The sequence below is a fragment of the Leptosomus discolor genome, unplaced genomic scaffold (genome assembly GCF_034619465.1).
Source record: "Leptosomus discolor isolate bLepDis1 unplaced genomic scaffold, bLepDis1.hap2 HAP2_SCAFFOLD_67, whole genome shotgun sequence".
Taxonomy (NCBI): Eukaryota; Metazoa; Chordata; class Aves; order Leptosomiformes; family Leptosomidae; genus Leptosomus; species Leptosomus discolor.
Genome location: NW_028237828.1, coordinates 152,741 through 167,433, shown reverse-complemented (window position 1 = coordinate 167,433; position 14,693 = coordinate 152,741). Strand labels below are relative to the sequence as shown.

Here is a 14,693-nt window from a genome sequence, read left to right as displayed (position 1 = left end):
ATGGCTCCACCACGAAGAATCCTCTGTCCCCCGGAAAAGATTTGCCTGGACTGGCAGCAACGATGGGGCGCTGGAGCGGGACTCTACAACCTGGGCAACTCGTGCTTCCTCAACTCTGTCCTGCAGTGCCTGACCTACACCCCGCCTCTGGGCAACTACCTGCTCTCTCGGGAGCACAGCCAGTCATGTGAGTGCTTTCATGAACATCTCCGTGTCAATCTGTTGGGCACGCCCCAAGGGTTCCCAGAGTCTGGAATCTGATTTAGGAGAAAAGCAGCCCTTCTCTGTTGGCCCCCCAAGTGGGTGTTCTTAGAACACTCAAGCCTAGAAGCCGCTTGTCGTATCTAGGTGTGTCCACCTTTAGAAAGGCACCTCTTTCTAGCCCCGGCTCTCAGCATCCCTCCGAAGAAAGTTTTCTCCTGGGCTTGTTGGGACCTTGGGAGGAGAGGAGCGGAGACTGTTCTTAGAACGTCAAGATCACCATCAGATTTCCCATCCCTGCGGCTCTTTTGCTAACCTGAGGTGCTTCTTCCTTCCCTCCTCCCTCTTCAGGTCTCCAGCAAGACATCTGTGTGATGTGCGCAGTGGAAGAGCACGTCAACAAGGTCCTGAGTTGCTCAATCAGTGCCATCTATCCTACGGCCATCAGCAATGTCCTCAATCGTAAGTCGCTTCTGGTGCTTTTACAGGTTTTCTTCCCTTCTTGTAGGAGAGAACAACTAACTTCTTCTTTCTTAGTAATAGGAGAGCATTTCCAGCCTGATGAGCAGGAAGATGCCCACGAGTTCTTCCTCTGCACTCTGAATGCCATGCAGACAGCTTGTCTGCACGGAAGCAGCGAGTAAGCACAAGCAGTGACCTTTCCAATGTTCCTGAGCCCTTGGGGCTCCTTGACGTACTCCCGTCAAGGCAACCGTATGACCAGGGCTTTCAGACAAAGCAAAGCTCTCGGAGGAGATAACTAACCCTCTGCCTTACCATTGCTTTCCAGCTTGGACGCTTCTTCTCAACCGACCACCGCCATCCATCAAATATTCTGGGGCTCCCTGAGATCCAGAGGTACTTTTCCACAACTATTGCTCCCCCTGGGATTGCCGGTGCCCTTCTGTCTGCCTAGGGTAAACCACTGACACTGTGACTGGCGTGGTCGGCAAGAAGAGCGAAAGCCGGCACAGCCAGTCGACTTCCCCTGTCGCTGAGCATTTTGATTTGCCTTCCAGTCACGTGCCTGAGCTGTGGAGCGGTTTCTGATTCCTACGAGGCCTTCCTGGATGTCCCTTTGGATATCAGAGTAAGAGGCTCTCTAGTTGTGATTCCAGACTCCCTGTAGCTTTCCAGAATCCATGCAGTGGGCTTAAACGCCTCTAGTGCAAACCCAGGAGAGCTTGGTGGCGGGTGGGAGGTGGAACGAACAGTGTCCTCCTGGGGAGGCCATGGCACCACTCTCCCTGGAGGAGCTGCCTTTCAGCTGCACAAGCATGTGTTGTCCTCTCTGCACCCTCCATGTACTCTCGTCCTTCTTCCCTTTGCCCTCCCCCCGCACCCATCTGGCTTCCAGCCCAGGCTGATGGGTTGTGCTGGTTTCATTACGGATGACCCCGCACACTGTCGGGAGCTGAGCTGAGCGGTGCCACAGAGCCGTGGCTCTTGATGGCCCCGGGAATCCCTGGGAATTGAGGGACTCTTCAGCCAAATACCCTCATTCTGCCTCCTCCTGGGCACGGCTCATGGGCTCACGGTGGCTCTCCTTGGCACCACCGAGCTGGGTTTTGGCATAAACTCCTCGTGAGAGTTTGGGCAAGGATGTTTCCCAGAGCTCAGCGCTCTCTTTTCTCACTCCTCCAGGCAGCCTCATCTGTCGCCGCAGCCCTGGAGGCCTTTGTGGAACCCGAGCGGCTGGATGTCCAAAACTGCTTTAAATGTGCCAGGTAAGATGATCACTGACACCATTATTAATACCAGATCCGGCAGGAAGGTGCTGCACGGCATCAAGCACAAGTGACCTGTTCCCCTGGGTTTAATGCACAACGGTGAGACGCAGCTTCTCTTCCTATGGCCTCACGGTGCTGAGTAGCCTTGAAAGAGCGGAGGGGTGTGTGAGACAGGGAAGGCAGCCTGGCCTTCTGGCGGCAAGAGGGTGCATTTCAGCACCAGGCTCTGTGCTTGCTTTCCAGCTGCAACAAGATAGTTGCCGTCTCCAAGGGGTTCACTGTCCATCGCGAACCCAAGGTCCTCACACTGTGTCTGAAGAGGTACAACGTTTTCACCGGCAGGAAGATCTGCAAGGTGCGTAGGCAGCTGGAGTGCGACCGTCTCTTCCCGGAGCGGATTTCCCAAAGCAGCGCGCTCTTTCCCAAGCTGGTCACGTTGGGTTTTTCGTGTTCCCTTCTGGGGAGAGGAGGCTTCCTGTGGGAAGACCAGCCTGTGCTCTGCTGTGACAGAGCTGCTTTGGCCAAGAGCAGTTTCCCGCCACCCAAACCATGACATGTTGCTTTGGGGAAAAGCAAGCGTGTGCAGGACCCAGAGGTGTATTTATGAACCCCTGGCCCTTGGAAGGCTGTTTCACGCACTGTTTCAGGATGGTTTCTGAGCCCTCTTTCTCTCGCCGTAGGCTGTGCAGTACCCCGAGTACTTGGACCTTCGCCCATACACATCCGAGACAGCTGGAGAGCCTCTCCTCTACTCCTTGTATGCTGTCCTGGTGCACGCAGGTGGCAGCTGTGGTGCAGGACACTACTTCTGCTACATAAAGGTAAAGAGCAACTTCCTCCCCAGCCAGGGAGCAACGTGTGCTGGGGAAGACAAACTTTCCTGGCAGCATTCCTGGCAGCCAAGGTTTTGGGGAAGAAGGTCTCCTTAGGGGCTGGGCTGGATTTGCTTGGGGCGTCCTCTTGGTGCCGCAGCTTTCTGAACCTGTGTTTTTGTGGAGAAACCGTGCACTTCATCTCCAGATCTCGGTGCCTTTTTGTACAGGCCAGCGACGGACTGTGGTACCAGATGGATGACACGGCTGTGAATCCTTGTGACATCAGCACAGTTCTCAAGCAGCAAGCCTATTTACTCTTTTACATCAGGTAAGAGCAGTGTTAGAAGGTGCTCAGAATAGCTTTCCTTTTCCTGGCTTTGCTCCTTTCCTTCTCACCCTCCTGAGTGTTTCAATGATCTGAAGCTGGCTAAAGCAGAGAAGAGCATGTAAAGGGGGCCAGCAGGAGAGAAGGGGAGGGACTTGTCATGGGGGAGTGCAGTGATAGGACAAGGGGTAAGGGTTTTCAATGGGAAGAGGGTAAATTAGATCAGATATTAGGAAGAAGTTCTTCCCTGTGAAGGTGGTGAGGTGCTGGCACAGGCTGCCCAGAGCAGCTGTGGCTGCCCCCTCCCTGGCAGTGTTCAAGGCCAGGTTGGATGGGTCTGGGAGCAACTGGTCTGGTGGGAGGTGTCCCTGCCCATGGCAGGGCGTTGGACTAGATGGTCTTTAATGTCCCTTCCAACCCAAACCACTCTGTGATTCCATGATCCTATGAAATGGAGGCTGTAGGGGGTACGAAGACGAGGACTTGCCCCGGCAGGGGAGACCTGGTGGGAAGACGCCAGTCACGTTTCCCATCTGTGGTCCTGGTTACATCTTCTCTCTGTCATAGAAACCGCCCCAAGAAAATGGCTGAAGCCCAGAGGAGGCTGCGAGAACAGCCCTAACCAGAGATCACTCTTTTTGTCTCCAGGCGCCCTGACCTGGAAACTGAACCAAGGCGGCCTTCCTCACCGGCACCATCACACGCCCATTCCTTCCTCAGTCGGCAGGCAGCTGGCAGCAAGCAGGGGGGTGCTGCGGGACCAGGATTCAGCCCTTCATCCCCTTGCCAGAGGACTGGCGCCAGGGAGAGGGTCCGGAGCAGATCCCCGCGGCAGGGCTACGATCTCCGCAGCCAGGTTGTGGAGCACACAGATCACCAGTGCCCAGCAAGAAGGAGAGCAAGCAGAAAAGCCAAAGCCATGATTAAAAGCACGCACTGACCTTCCACATGTGATTTGCAGGGAGTTTTCTTCTGTGCAGGTTTTGGGGCTCTTGGTGCAAATGCCCAGCGCGGGAGGTTGATGTCTGGGGATTTTGGGAGCTCTGTGCTGGCACAGGCCCATCAGGGAGGCTGCAGCCCCGTTCCCCATCCCCCTGCGCCACTCAGGGGGCAGAGGGGGCCGAGGAGATGGGAAGGGAGGAGTGAGGCTGAGCCTGGGCCATGTGGGGCTGGGGAAGCCGCTGGGGTTGGGTTTGTGGCTGCTCTCCTGCTCCATGTTGAATTGGGAATGACTGCAACGGCCTGGGCCTGGTCAGGGCCCTCTGGCCCGAGAAGGGGCACGGGGCGTCTCTGAGAGGAGGGGCCATCGGCCACAGCTGAGCCAGTCAGCAGGGCCATAGCCTCAAACTGGAACTGTGGGTCCTAAAAAAAGTCAATGGGTGCGAAAAGCCGGGCTTGGAGCCTGAAAGTGAGGATTTGGGCCCTTGAAATAGGGCTTTCCAGCCTAAAAATGGGTCTTTGGGTGCTGAAAATTAGGCTTTGGACATGAGGCTTTGAGCCTCAAGTGAGGAATTTGCACCTTCAAAGGAGGATCTGGAGCATAAAAATGAGGCTTTCACCCCTGGAACCTGAGCTATGGACCCTAAAAATGAGCCTTTGGACGCTGAGACTTTGCAAAGTAAAGCTGACCCTTTGAACCCTCAAAATGAGCCTTTGGAGCCTGAAATGAGGCTTCAGAAGCAAAATCTAGGACTTCAGAAAGTGAAAATGAGGCTGTGCGGGCTGCGAGCGGGGCCGGGCAGAGACCTGCAGCCCTGTGCCCCGAGCGGGCCGGGGCTCGGCGGCTCCGGCGGGGCTGAGGCACCGGCCGTTCCCGCCCGGCCGGGCGCTCGGAAGGGGTCATTAAGGACACAGAGTCATTAAGGACACAGAGTCATTAGGGACACAGAGTCATTAAGGCGACACAACGACCAAGGCGACCCTACCCCGCCACCACCAAAGCGCCGACGCCCGCCGCTGTGGCCGGGCCGCCGCGCATGCGCCGTGGCAGCGCTGTGCCGCGGGGCGGTCCCTCGCGCTCGCCGCCCCCTCCCGCTCGGGCCGCGCTGCCGCCGCGTGGCCGAAGCGCGGTCCTGCAGCCCCGCGGTCGCGCGCCGGCTCTGGCCCCTGCGCCGCGCCGTCGGGACCGGCGCATGCGCGGTGCCACGGCAGGAGCAGCGTGGCGGCGCGGCGGGCGCGGGTGGCGGCGGCGGCGGCGGGTGAGGGCCGAGGCCAGCGGTGAGGCGAGCGAGCCCCTTGGGCGGGCGCGGGGATGTCTGCTGCCCGCGGGGCGCCCGGGGGTGGCGGCACGGGAAGCGCCGACCCCCCCCGCTGCGGCGGCTGCCGGTCCGCGGGAGGCGAGCCGGGCCGGGGCAGCCCCGGGGAGCTGCCGAGAGCGGAGAGCCCCCGCTCCCACCCCGGGCGCAGACCCCGGCCGCCTCCGCGGGTCGCCGGAGCCGCCCCTGAGCGTCCCCGGCCCCGCTCGCCCCGTGCAGCTGCCCCCAGCGCCGGCACCTCCTCCACAGCCTGTCCCGAAGCCCCGGGCCGCTCCCAGCCCCGTCGTGCTGGCGGCAAGACGGACGTGGACAGTGCCTCCAGGAGCCCCTGACGTTCTCTCGTTCCAGGGTCCTGTCCCTGTGTTTTCATTTTTCCCCCTCTGTCCCGTAGCCCGTTCTTGCCTTCGCTGGTCTCTGCCTGGCTCCCTGTCCCTGGTCTTGAATTGCTCTGTCTCCCCCCTTGAGGTCATCGAGGCTTTCTGGTATTTTGGAGTCTCTCTCTGCCCCCCTTACTGGGCCCTTTCTTAAATCCTCCGTCTCTGCTCTGTGACTCGCCAATCTGCACTGGTAAGGAAAACTTCTCTGCACACAGTCAGATGAGTAGAGATGTCCTTTATTAACGATGCGCACCAGGGACATGAGATCCTTCCCAAAGATGTCCACCTGCCCATTGCAGTCAACAAATATTTATACATTAAATTCATACAGATTCAGTCTATACAATGCATATTCATTATCATCCTCTCAATGATTGGTTCTTCTTTCCTCACTTCTGATGTAAATTAGCACGCAGCCTCTGTCGTAGTCTTGTATTGTTCCCTTGTGAGTAGGGGGTATGATTTGGGTAGGTGGTCCATGAGTGGGAGGTCTCGACCATTCCTCGAATTGACTGTGTGTGGTCAAGGAACATGTCCTTGGCTCGCAGGCTTGCTCTTGCTTTCATCCTTGGCAGAGAGAGGTTGCTCAAATCAAACCTGCACCCTCTGGAGCTGCTCCTGTAACAGACCTGGTAAGGGGAAACAAGAACTCTGCAGTGAGGCTGGCAGCTCTGCATCGGGTGGGTCTGTCTGAGCCTTGAAACGCAGAGGTGCTTGTGCTGACGGTCACAGAGATGCAAACCTGGCTGTTTCTGCACCCACTGGGGTGCTCGTCTTTTAATGTTCTTATCCTCATCTTTGTTTTTTTAGTGTGGCTACTGTCTTGTCTTCTGCAATCCCAGCTGTTTTAAATGACATCAACGACTTGACACGTTCATTTTTTAGGCCTTTGGTGCTCTCTGCACAGACCTATTTGCTTTTTTGATCAACCACGCTTAATTTCCTGAGTGGCTCCCCTTCTGCTTTGTGTTTTGAAGGATTTTCCCCTCTGCTTTTGAGTCCGTATATTTATTCCAAAGCTGGGCTTTCATGAGTGTGGAAGTTTCTCTCAAGGACAATCTGCAGGAGATGTTTGGGGCTGGTTTTGTTGCTGGCTCTTTGATTCATGGTAGTTCTTAGGACATGTGAAGGATGGGAATAAGTTCAAAGGCAGAACCCAAGGAACTCATTTAACAGTTCAGCTTGGACAATCTCGATGTGGAAAGTGAAAACCTGCCCCTCTGACCCCACTGCCAAAATGTGATGTGCTGGAGTCAGCATGGAGACCTGGGTCACGTAAAAGCTGTAGAGACTGATGGTACCTGCATGGCAGAGAGCAGAGGCTCTTCGAAGGGATGGAGTAGGTGCCCTGTTTAAAAACCAGAAAGCCCTGGCTCAGGTTCCAGCCCAGGACAGCCTCTGCGTAGCTACTCTTTAACAAAACTCCCAGTCTTTTTGGCAAAAAACTTGGACACAAATGCAGCCAAATACTTGCCTAAGCAAAAGGGGATCCAGCAGTCCCTCCTTGAGCAAATGGGGAATTGCTTCAGGATTTTGCTCGAGTTCAAACTCAGCCGCTGTGGCTGTTGCACGGCTGGATTTGGCCTGTGAAGGCAACTGCCTGGAGCAGGTAAAGCCACGTTCGGCTTTGACATTTTTTTCCTTAGTGCCTCCTTCAGTCTGTCACTTCCTTGCACAGCAGGGCTGGTGCCTGCAGGCTGTCCCAGCACCTCTCAGCACAGCCCTGTGTGCTGCAGGGAGCTGCCCCAGCTGGCCTGGCAGTGTCAAGGGGACCAGCTTGTCCCTTTGGTGCTTCCCAAGTGATAAATAAAACCAGCTACTCCTTTCCCAGCACTGCTGCTGAACACCCTGTGGTGCTTCGTAGCTGCTGGGATTGTGCCAGGGGCTCCTGTGGGCTCGTGTTGGAACCCGTGTCATGGGCTGGGTTTGTTTGTCCCTTCCCTGTGTCCCACTGACAGCTGTTGTTTTTTCTAATCTTCCTCTGCCAGGCTTCAAATCACAGACGCAGATGTTGGTGTTTGAAAGTCCCCTGCAGGGGGGACTTTCTCCCCAGGGGTGAGACCTGCTGGGGCTGTGAACGCACGACTTGCTGTGAAGCCAGGAGCCAAGGAGCCTCTTCCTGCTGCAAATGGAGCTGCCAAGTGATGCCAGAAGCTGCAAATGCCAGCCAAGCTGCTGTGGCCTGGATTCAGCAGGTGAAGGTGTTTTTCTTGGCCTGGAGCAGTTGGAAGGAGGGACCGCTTGTGGCGTTCAGCGTGGCCCTTGGAGCTGCCCACCGAAGGGTCTTGGTGGGCTGGGGGTGCTCAGGTATCGCTGCGGTTTTAAATGCGCGTGGTGCCGAGGAGCAGAGAGCTGCCGTGTGCTTAGGCTCTGAAGGATGTCCTGTGCCTTGGGTGGAGGAAAGGAGGGCCTGGTGCTCCCCAGCCTGTGGTGCCCCATGGCGCTGGGTGGGATGGAGACTGCCCTGGCAGGACCCTGCCAGATGAAAAGAGCTGGGTGTGAAGGAGGAGAGACTGACCCCTGCTCTGCCTCTGTGACTGTGAAAGACCACTAAGCCCTCGTCCTGCCGCGTGGTGGTACTGCAGCGTGTTTCTGTCCTCAATATTGTGGGGGTTTAGATGGTTTTTAGCTGCCAGGGGAAACACGAGGCCCAGACAGTTGGGATCAGCCCCAGGAACAACTATCGAACCATCCGGTAACTGCGTAGGTGATCAGTGCCCTTGGCATCTGTCAGCTTTCCTGTTTAGGCTGAGATGTTACTGCTGAGTCAGGCCTGAACCTCCATCCAAAATCTACCTGTCTTCCTGTGACATTGTCTCCTGGCAATCACAGCCTCAGTTACTGCCTTGCTAACCTCCGTGTGAGAGATTCCCCTTGAACTGTGATTAACATCTTGAGGCTTATAAATTTCCTTCTGCATTTACACAAAGACAGCTGGCTGGATTAAATGATTTAATAGTATTAAGGGAAAAGAAAACCTAGGAGGCATTACACTTGCTGGGGCCAAGGGCTTTGCTTTGTTTTAAAAAGCAGTGGGAAAAAAACAATTGACGCTTTTTGGATTTCATGGCTGCACAGCTAATGTCAGTGTCTCCAAAATGTGGGTATTTGAAATATTGTCTTGATTTAGAAAAGGAGTAGAGAAACAGTTCAGGATTTGGAAATGAGATATAAAATAAGCAAAAAGTGAGGAAATAAAATTCATTCCTGACATGGGAATAAAAAGGGAGAAAGCAAACCCAGGGCTGTTTGTGGAGGTCTGTGCTATCCAAAAAATCGCTGTTCTCCCCTGCAATATGGGATTGCATTGCTCAGAGGAAGGCAGGGGAAACATGGTTAAATGGAGCCAACTTTCCTTTCCTTATTTCTCAGAAGAAAACCAATACGAACCCTGCCTGGATTGAAGAGGGTTATGGGCCGCCTGTTGTGACTTCATGATTGTGACTTCATCAAGGTGCAGGTGGGTGAGTGATCTCGCCGCAGTCACTCGATGGGAAATGTTCTGATAGCAGCTCAAGTGATTGGAGTGTCACTGTCAGTCCCTTCTTTAACCGAGCGCTGGGTTAACCTGGGAGTAGTGAATGCTCCCATCTGCTCGTGTAAGCTGCCTGTGCCAGCGCTTCCCTCCTCTCCCTGGATCCTTGCTGCAGCCCTTGTCTCTGCCTTTGCTGCAGCTCCGTGTCCTCTGCAAGACCCAGTGAGTCCAGTTACTCTATGGCTTTGATCTGGTGAGTGACAGTGTTGACAGGAAAGATGTTTGTGATGGGCTTGTTTCAACCCCCCCCCCCGGGGGCTCTGGTTTTGGTGTTCAGAAGCTGGACAGTGCCTGTGCTGTCAGGTCTCACCTCAGAGCCTGCAGCAGGGCTTTTGAGGACGCTGGCTGATAGTGCTCTGTGTCCTTCTAGCACTGCAGCAAAGGAGAGGTTAATAATGCAACAGGCCTGCCTGCTGCCCTGGGCTGTGCGCTCCTTGGGGTCTGCAGGGGGATGGGAGTTGAGTAAACTGCCTTTCCCAGGGGAAGGGGGAGGGATTTTCAGCCCCGAAGAGCAGCTCCCTGCATGAACTAGCAGTACCTGTGCCTCTGAAGAGAGCAGGGCCAACAGCCTGGGTTGGTCAGACCTGCTCGGGTGGAGAAGGGTGGCTTGTCTGAAGTGCTGCGGTGGCTGGCTGGCTTCTGCCTGGGCTGTGTGCAAGTGTGGTCCCCTCTGCGCTTCCCGGGGCCTGGCCGCAGGCTGTGCTGCTTGGAATGTGTCCTTGGAGTCAGAAGTGCAGGCAGCCAGGTGAGAGCGGGTGTGATGGGGCGTGATGGCTCCGAGCTGGGCTTGATGGTGACCGTTGGACGTGGTGAAGGAAACCAGAGGGGGGCTCTTGGGGCAGAGAGGGTGTTGGCGAGGGAACTTGTTGGTCCCTGAGGAGGGTGCAGGGGTGGGTACGTACAGCCCCAGGAATGGAGAGGGCGCAGTGATGTGAACTCTGTACCTCCCCTGAGCCCGTGGTCCCGAGCATCTGTGATGGTGTGAAATTGGGCTCCTGGGCTCACTTTTGGAAAGTGTGGGTCTGCCCTGGGGCGGTGGGTGATGCTTCCTTTTGTGGCTGGCTTGCAAGCTGCCTTTGGGCTGATCAGCCCTGTCCTGAGGAAGAAGCCTGGAAGAGGCTTGGTCTTTCCTCCTCTGCCCTGTCTCAGCTACACCTGTGTACCTGGGCAGCAAGCTCTGTGAGAGGGACGGTCTGTCTTACGACTTCCATCTCCAAGCAGGGTGAAGCCCAGAACTGGGTTAGAAAGTGGTGGCTGCAGTCCTCTGCATCCTGCAGGGTGTCCTGAGCTGTGTGTGTAGACCTGCAAATTATGTGCACCCATGTTGATTTTAATTTTGGGTCCATTGCTGTTCCAAAAGGGCAGTTTGGCAGGGCTGCCTCATGTCTGTGGCCATCAAGAGCCATGGTTGTGGTGAAGAAGCTACAGGACAAGCTGGCTGTGGCCTCCCTCTGCAGTCTGGCTGGTAGCATCCACCTGCAGTGACATCTCCCTGCTGTGTTCCTTGGGAATGCAGTGTATTCCTGTCCCTCAAAATCCCCATTAGCTGGAAAAAAGTAATAATCCGCAGTGTTTGCCTTCCCTGCCATCAGAAATCAAGCAGCTTTGGCAGAACGTGTGTGTTTCGCAAAGCACTGGAGCCCCCCAAGAGCTTTGTGTGCAAAAGCTGAGAGAATCGAACAGAGCTGCTTTTTGCAGAGCCCATCGGTGCCCTTCTGCTTGGTCATCAGGGTCTCTGCAGCTCTGCTTTCACAGCTGTTCCCTGCTGCCTGCAAGGGTTTTGTCTGGGTGTGGAAGGCTCTGGCAGAGGGAGTTTGCCTCCTGTGGGGCTGGGAGTAGGTTTTGCAAGGGTTACCCAGGCCTCTAGCAATGGGCACTGCAGGGAGGCTGAAGAGCCTGGCTGAGCCAGGGATGGAGCTGGGGCCCTCTGGGTGCTGTGCTTCTCTAGCCTGGGTGGCCAAAACGAGCTCTTGCAGGCTGTCTTGGTGTGCTCTTACCAAGGGGTGACCTCTTCAGGGCTGCCATTTGGAGTTTCCGCAGTGATAACTGTGTTGCCGTGCGTGCTGGAGTTGCCCTCCAGTCGATGGGCTTGGATATGTCCAGCCCAGGGTCTGGCAATAGCAGGTGGAGATTTGCCTGGAGCTGAAATAAGGGACTTATGTCTGGGAGTTGGGATGAGGGAGGAGGAGTCGGGGAGAAAAAGGCTTTGGAGTGAAGGCATACACATACAGAAATCTCAGCATATGTTTTTCCCTGTCCAGCATGTTTGAGCTCCCCCATCCCAGGCTTCTCTTGCACTGTGAGCTCTGCTTTACTCTGGAATGAACCTGTCTGGGGAAAAGAACCTGCCTAAACTTTCTGCAACATCTGTAAGATCTTGGTGGGTCTTAATCTGTGTGAGAAAATAGAGTGCAATAACCAATCGCAATGTCCCCCAGGTCAGATGGGGGTGAGTAAGCTGACCTTGGCTGCTCGAGGCTGGTGAAGGAAAGCAGGGGCTGGGAAGAGCTGCGGGTCACGTCTTGCCCCACTTAGCTGCCCTCAGAGCCCTGCATTTCCCCGTGCCAGGTAACGACTGGCTCGTCTCTGTAGCAGCGTAGGGAACATGAGGAGCAAAGAATTGACCCGTAGGTAGCTCATAACTCCGCGGCCAAAGTGTGATGAGAGGAGGATGAGCCCAGGCTGTGCTCCTGCTGAGGGTACCAGAGGGGGATGTGCTGCCTACCAAGGTGACTTTTGATTGCTCTCCTTTACATTTTTTTGCTCGGTCTTTGGAAGAGACTGAGCATCAGGCATTCTGCTGTGTCCCTTCCTGTGGCACAGGGTGAGCCTTGCCCGAAGGCTTGCTCTTGCCCAGGAACACAATGCACACGCTCCCGGGTGAAGCACGTGGTTGGAGTTTGAGGTGTCCTGGACTGATTCTTAATGCAATGCTGGTGATGCTCACTACGAAGCAGGAATTAATCTCCAGATAATCTGATTTGGAAATGCTCTTGTTTGCCATCTTAGGCAACTTCATTTTTCCCCTGTGGTGGGATCAGCCGGCTGTTTTCCTCCTTGCAGCAGCATCTCTGGCCTTGAAATGAACATGAGGGATCTGAGCAAACCTCAGCAAGCACTGACTCGCTTTAGTGTCAGGCCCTGCACAAGAGCCCTGGGCAGAGGCACTCAGGTGGAATCCGTCTGGGTGAGCAGAGCAGAGGTGGCTGAAGCTCAGAGCCCATCGGGAGCTCCTCAGTGAGGGCAGGAGGGGGAATCTGGGCTCAGGGAAGAGGTTAGAGCTGTGTCTGCTGGGCTGTGCTGATCAGGGTTTATTTATTGCAGTGCTTCCCTGGGAATGACAAGGTCGGTTGTGCTGGTTTGTGCATCGGTGTCAGCCTGTGCTGAGAGCCCCGCCAGGGGCAGGCTGGGAGGTGCGGGGTGCCAGCAAAGCAGTGAGCTGGTTGAACTGGGATCCAGGTTACGACAAAGTGTGCAGGAGAGGAAAGCAGACGGTCCCTTTGAGGGCAGCGCTGGCATCTGTGGGTTGTGTGTGACTCGATTTTTAGGTTCCGTGGACATAGTGGGTGTTTCCCGGCGGTGTGCGGGTCTTTCCTGACCAGTCCAGGGTGCTGGCTCGCTTTCTGGGAGCTGGGAGACCCCCTGCGGGTTCTGCCGGGAGTTTCTCCGCCGCTGCTCGGTGTCGGGCTGCCCGGGCAGGGCTGTGGCTGGGCTGCAGCCACAGGGTGTGTTGGAGGCAGTGTCCTCGCTGGGCGCTTCCCCCGCGCTGCTGGGAGTGCTGGGAGGGGAGGCCCTGCTGGGCGGGCGTCCGCAGTGCCCGTGCCCCGACAGCCGGGAGGGGGGCAGCTGGTTGGGGGGCCCGGGGCAGCCCCGAGGGGGCAGGAGCTCCCTGCTGAGGCTGTCGGGGGCCGTTGGGCAGCCTGGGCTCCTGCCGCGCTCCCGGGTCTGCCCCTCCGCCGAGCTGGGGCAGGGGGACCGCCGGCAGCCCCCGCTCCTCTGCGGGCCGGAGCAGCCCTGTCCCCGCTGCCGCCGGGGCCGCCGGCGCCTCCCGGAGCCCCCGCTGCGCGCGCCCCCCGCGTGCCCCCGCCGGCGCCCCGGCGGTGTTGCCATGGGAACGGGGGCAGCGGCCTGGCCGGCTGCGGGGCCCGGCGTGAGTGTGCCCGGGCGGACTGGGGAAGGGGGGGGGGGGGGGGGGGCACTGGGGAGACCACCGCTGGGGTGACGGGGGCTGTGTCCGCGCCGCGGCCGAACTACGGGGGGCGGTGAGCCCCGGGCCGCTCGGGTTGGGGAGCGGGGCTGAGCAGAGCCCGGCGCTGCGGGGCTGTTGCCCAGCCAGGCAGCCGCTCTGCGGGGAGGGTTTTAGGGTTGAGGCTGCCCGTGGAGCCAAGGGGGGCTCTTGTGCTGGGTGAGGGGCCCCTGGAGGCTGCAGCGCCCAGGTGCAGCTCCCAGCAGCTCCCCAGTGCTGGGGCCTGGGAGCTGGAGCTGCTTCTCCCCTCAGCAGAGCTGGACAGGGAGCCAGCTTTGCTCCAGGGAACTTCCTAAATTTCCTCCTTGCTTCCCATGGGATGCAGCGGTGACTGCTTCCAGGCTGTGGGATAAACATGGCAGGGACAGAGGCTGCCTGCCCGGCTGCTGCTGGTTTTGCCCTCCTGGTCTTGCATGTGGGCTTTTGGACATTTTGGCCTTAAGTTTTTGTCTGGGTTGCCCAGCCTGTAAGTGAGGGATGAGATTAGTCTTGCTGTGTCTATCAAATGGTGTGAAGGCTTATGAAAAAATGCCACAGATGGCCTAGGCAGAAGTGACTGCAAAGCTAACTCACCCCGGCTATCTATCCTTTTCTTGCACTTTAAATCCATAGGTGGCTTTCTAAGAAGCAGTTCCTGTCTACATCTAGGGAAAAGACAAAGGCTGGGCTCCTCCAGGAGGGTGCGGGCTGCTCGTAACAGGTTGTCCAGCCTTGCTCCTTGAAGGTGAGAAATAACTGGGTGAAGCCAAAGCTCCCTCTGTAACACCTTGGGGTTCCAGCCGGTGCTGTAGTGTTACGGTAGCAATCCAGTAAGTACAGAATATTTACTGTTGTGGCAGGCAGTACTGTGTGTGTGCTGGGTAATGGGGTATGAGGCTGGAGCCGGCCAAGGTGAGGTTGGGGGTTTACATTCTGAAGCTACAAGGCCTGGGGAGGAGTGGCTGGGAAGCTGCCCGGCAGAGAGGGACCTGGGGGTGCTGGTCGGCAGCCGGCTGAACGTGAGCCAGCAGTGTGCCCAGGGGGGTAAGGCGGCCAACAGCATCCTGGCCTGCGTCAGCCATGGTGTGGCCAGCAGGAGCAGGGAGGTGATCGTGCCCCTGTACTGGGCACTGGTGAGGCCGCCCCTCGAATGCTGGGTGCGGTTTTGGGCGCCTCACTGCAAGACAGACACGGAGGTGCTGGAGCATGTCCAGAGAAGGGCAGCGAAGC

At 57.0% G+C, this 14,693-nt stretch overlaps 1 protein-coding gene across 1 annotated transcript; it reads left to right on the top strand.

Annotated features, from left to right (window-relative positions):
• LOC147412700 (ubiquitin carboxyl-terminal hydrolase 42-like) lies at positions 1-4,011 on the top strand. The gene is made up of 8 exons (XM_086481094.1): positions 1-187; positions 553-663; positions 1,221-1,291; positions 1,846-1,928; positions 2,175-2,361; positions 2,612-2,752; positions 2,974-3,074; positions 3,792-4,011. Exons 1-8 carry the CDS (start codon positions 1-3, stop codon positions 4,009-4,011), a joined length of 1,101 nt encoding a protein of 366 aa, XP_086337220.1.
• The last annotated feature ends 10,682 nt before the right edge of the window (positions 4,012-14,693 follow it).

Excerpts from the sequence above, each read along its gene's own strand:
- LOC147412700 (XM_086481094.1), top strand. The coding sequence starts at position 1 with ATGGCTCCACCACGAAGAATCCTCTGTCCCCCGGAAAAGATTTGCCTG. Across the intron at positions 664-1,220 it reads CATCAGCAATGTCCTCAATC|TCACGTGCCTGAGCTGTGGA; the intron begins GTAAGTCGCTTC and ends TTTGCCTTCCAG. Across the intron at positions 1,292-1,845 it reads ATGTCCCTTTGGATATCAGA|GCAGCCTCATCTGTCGCCGC; the intron begins GTAAGAGGCTCT and ends TCACTCCTCCAG.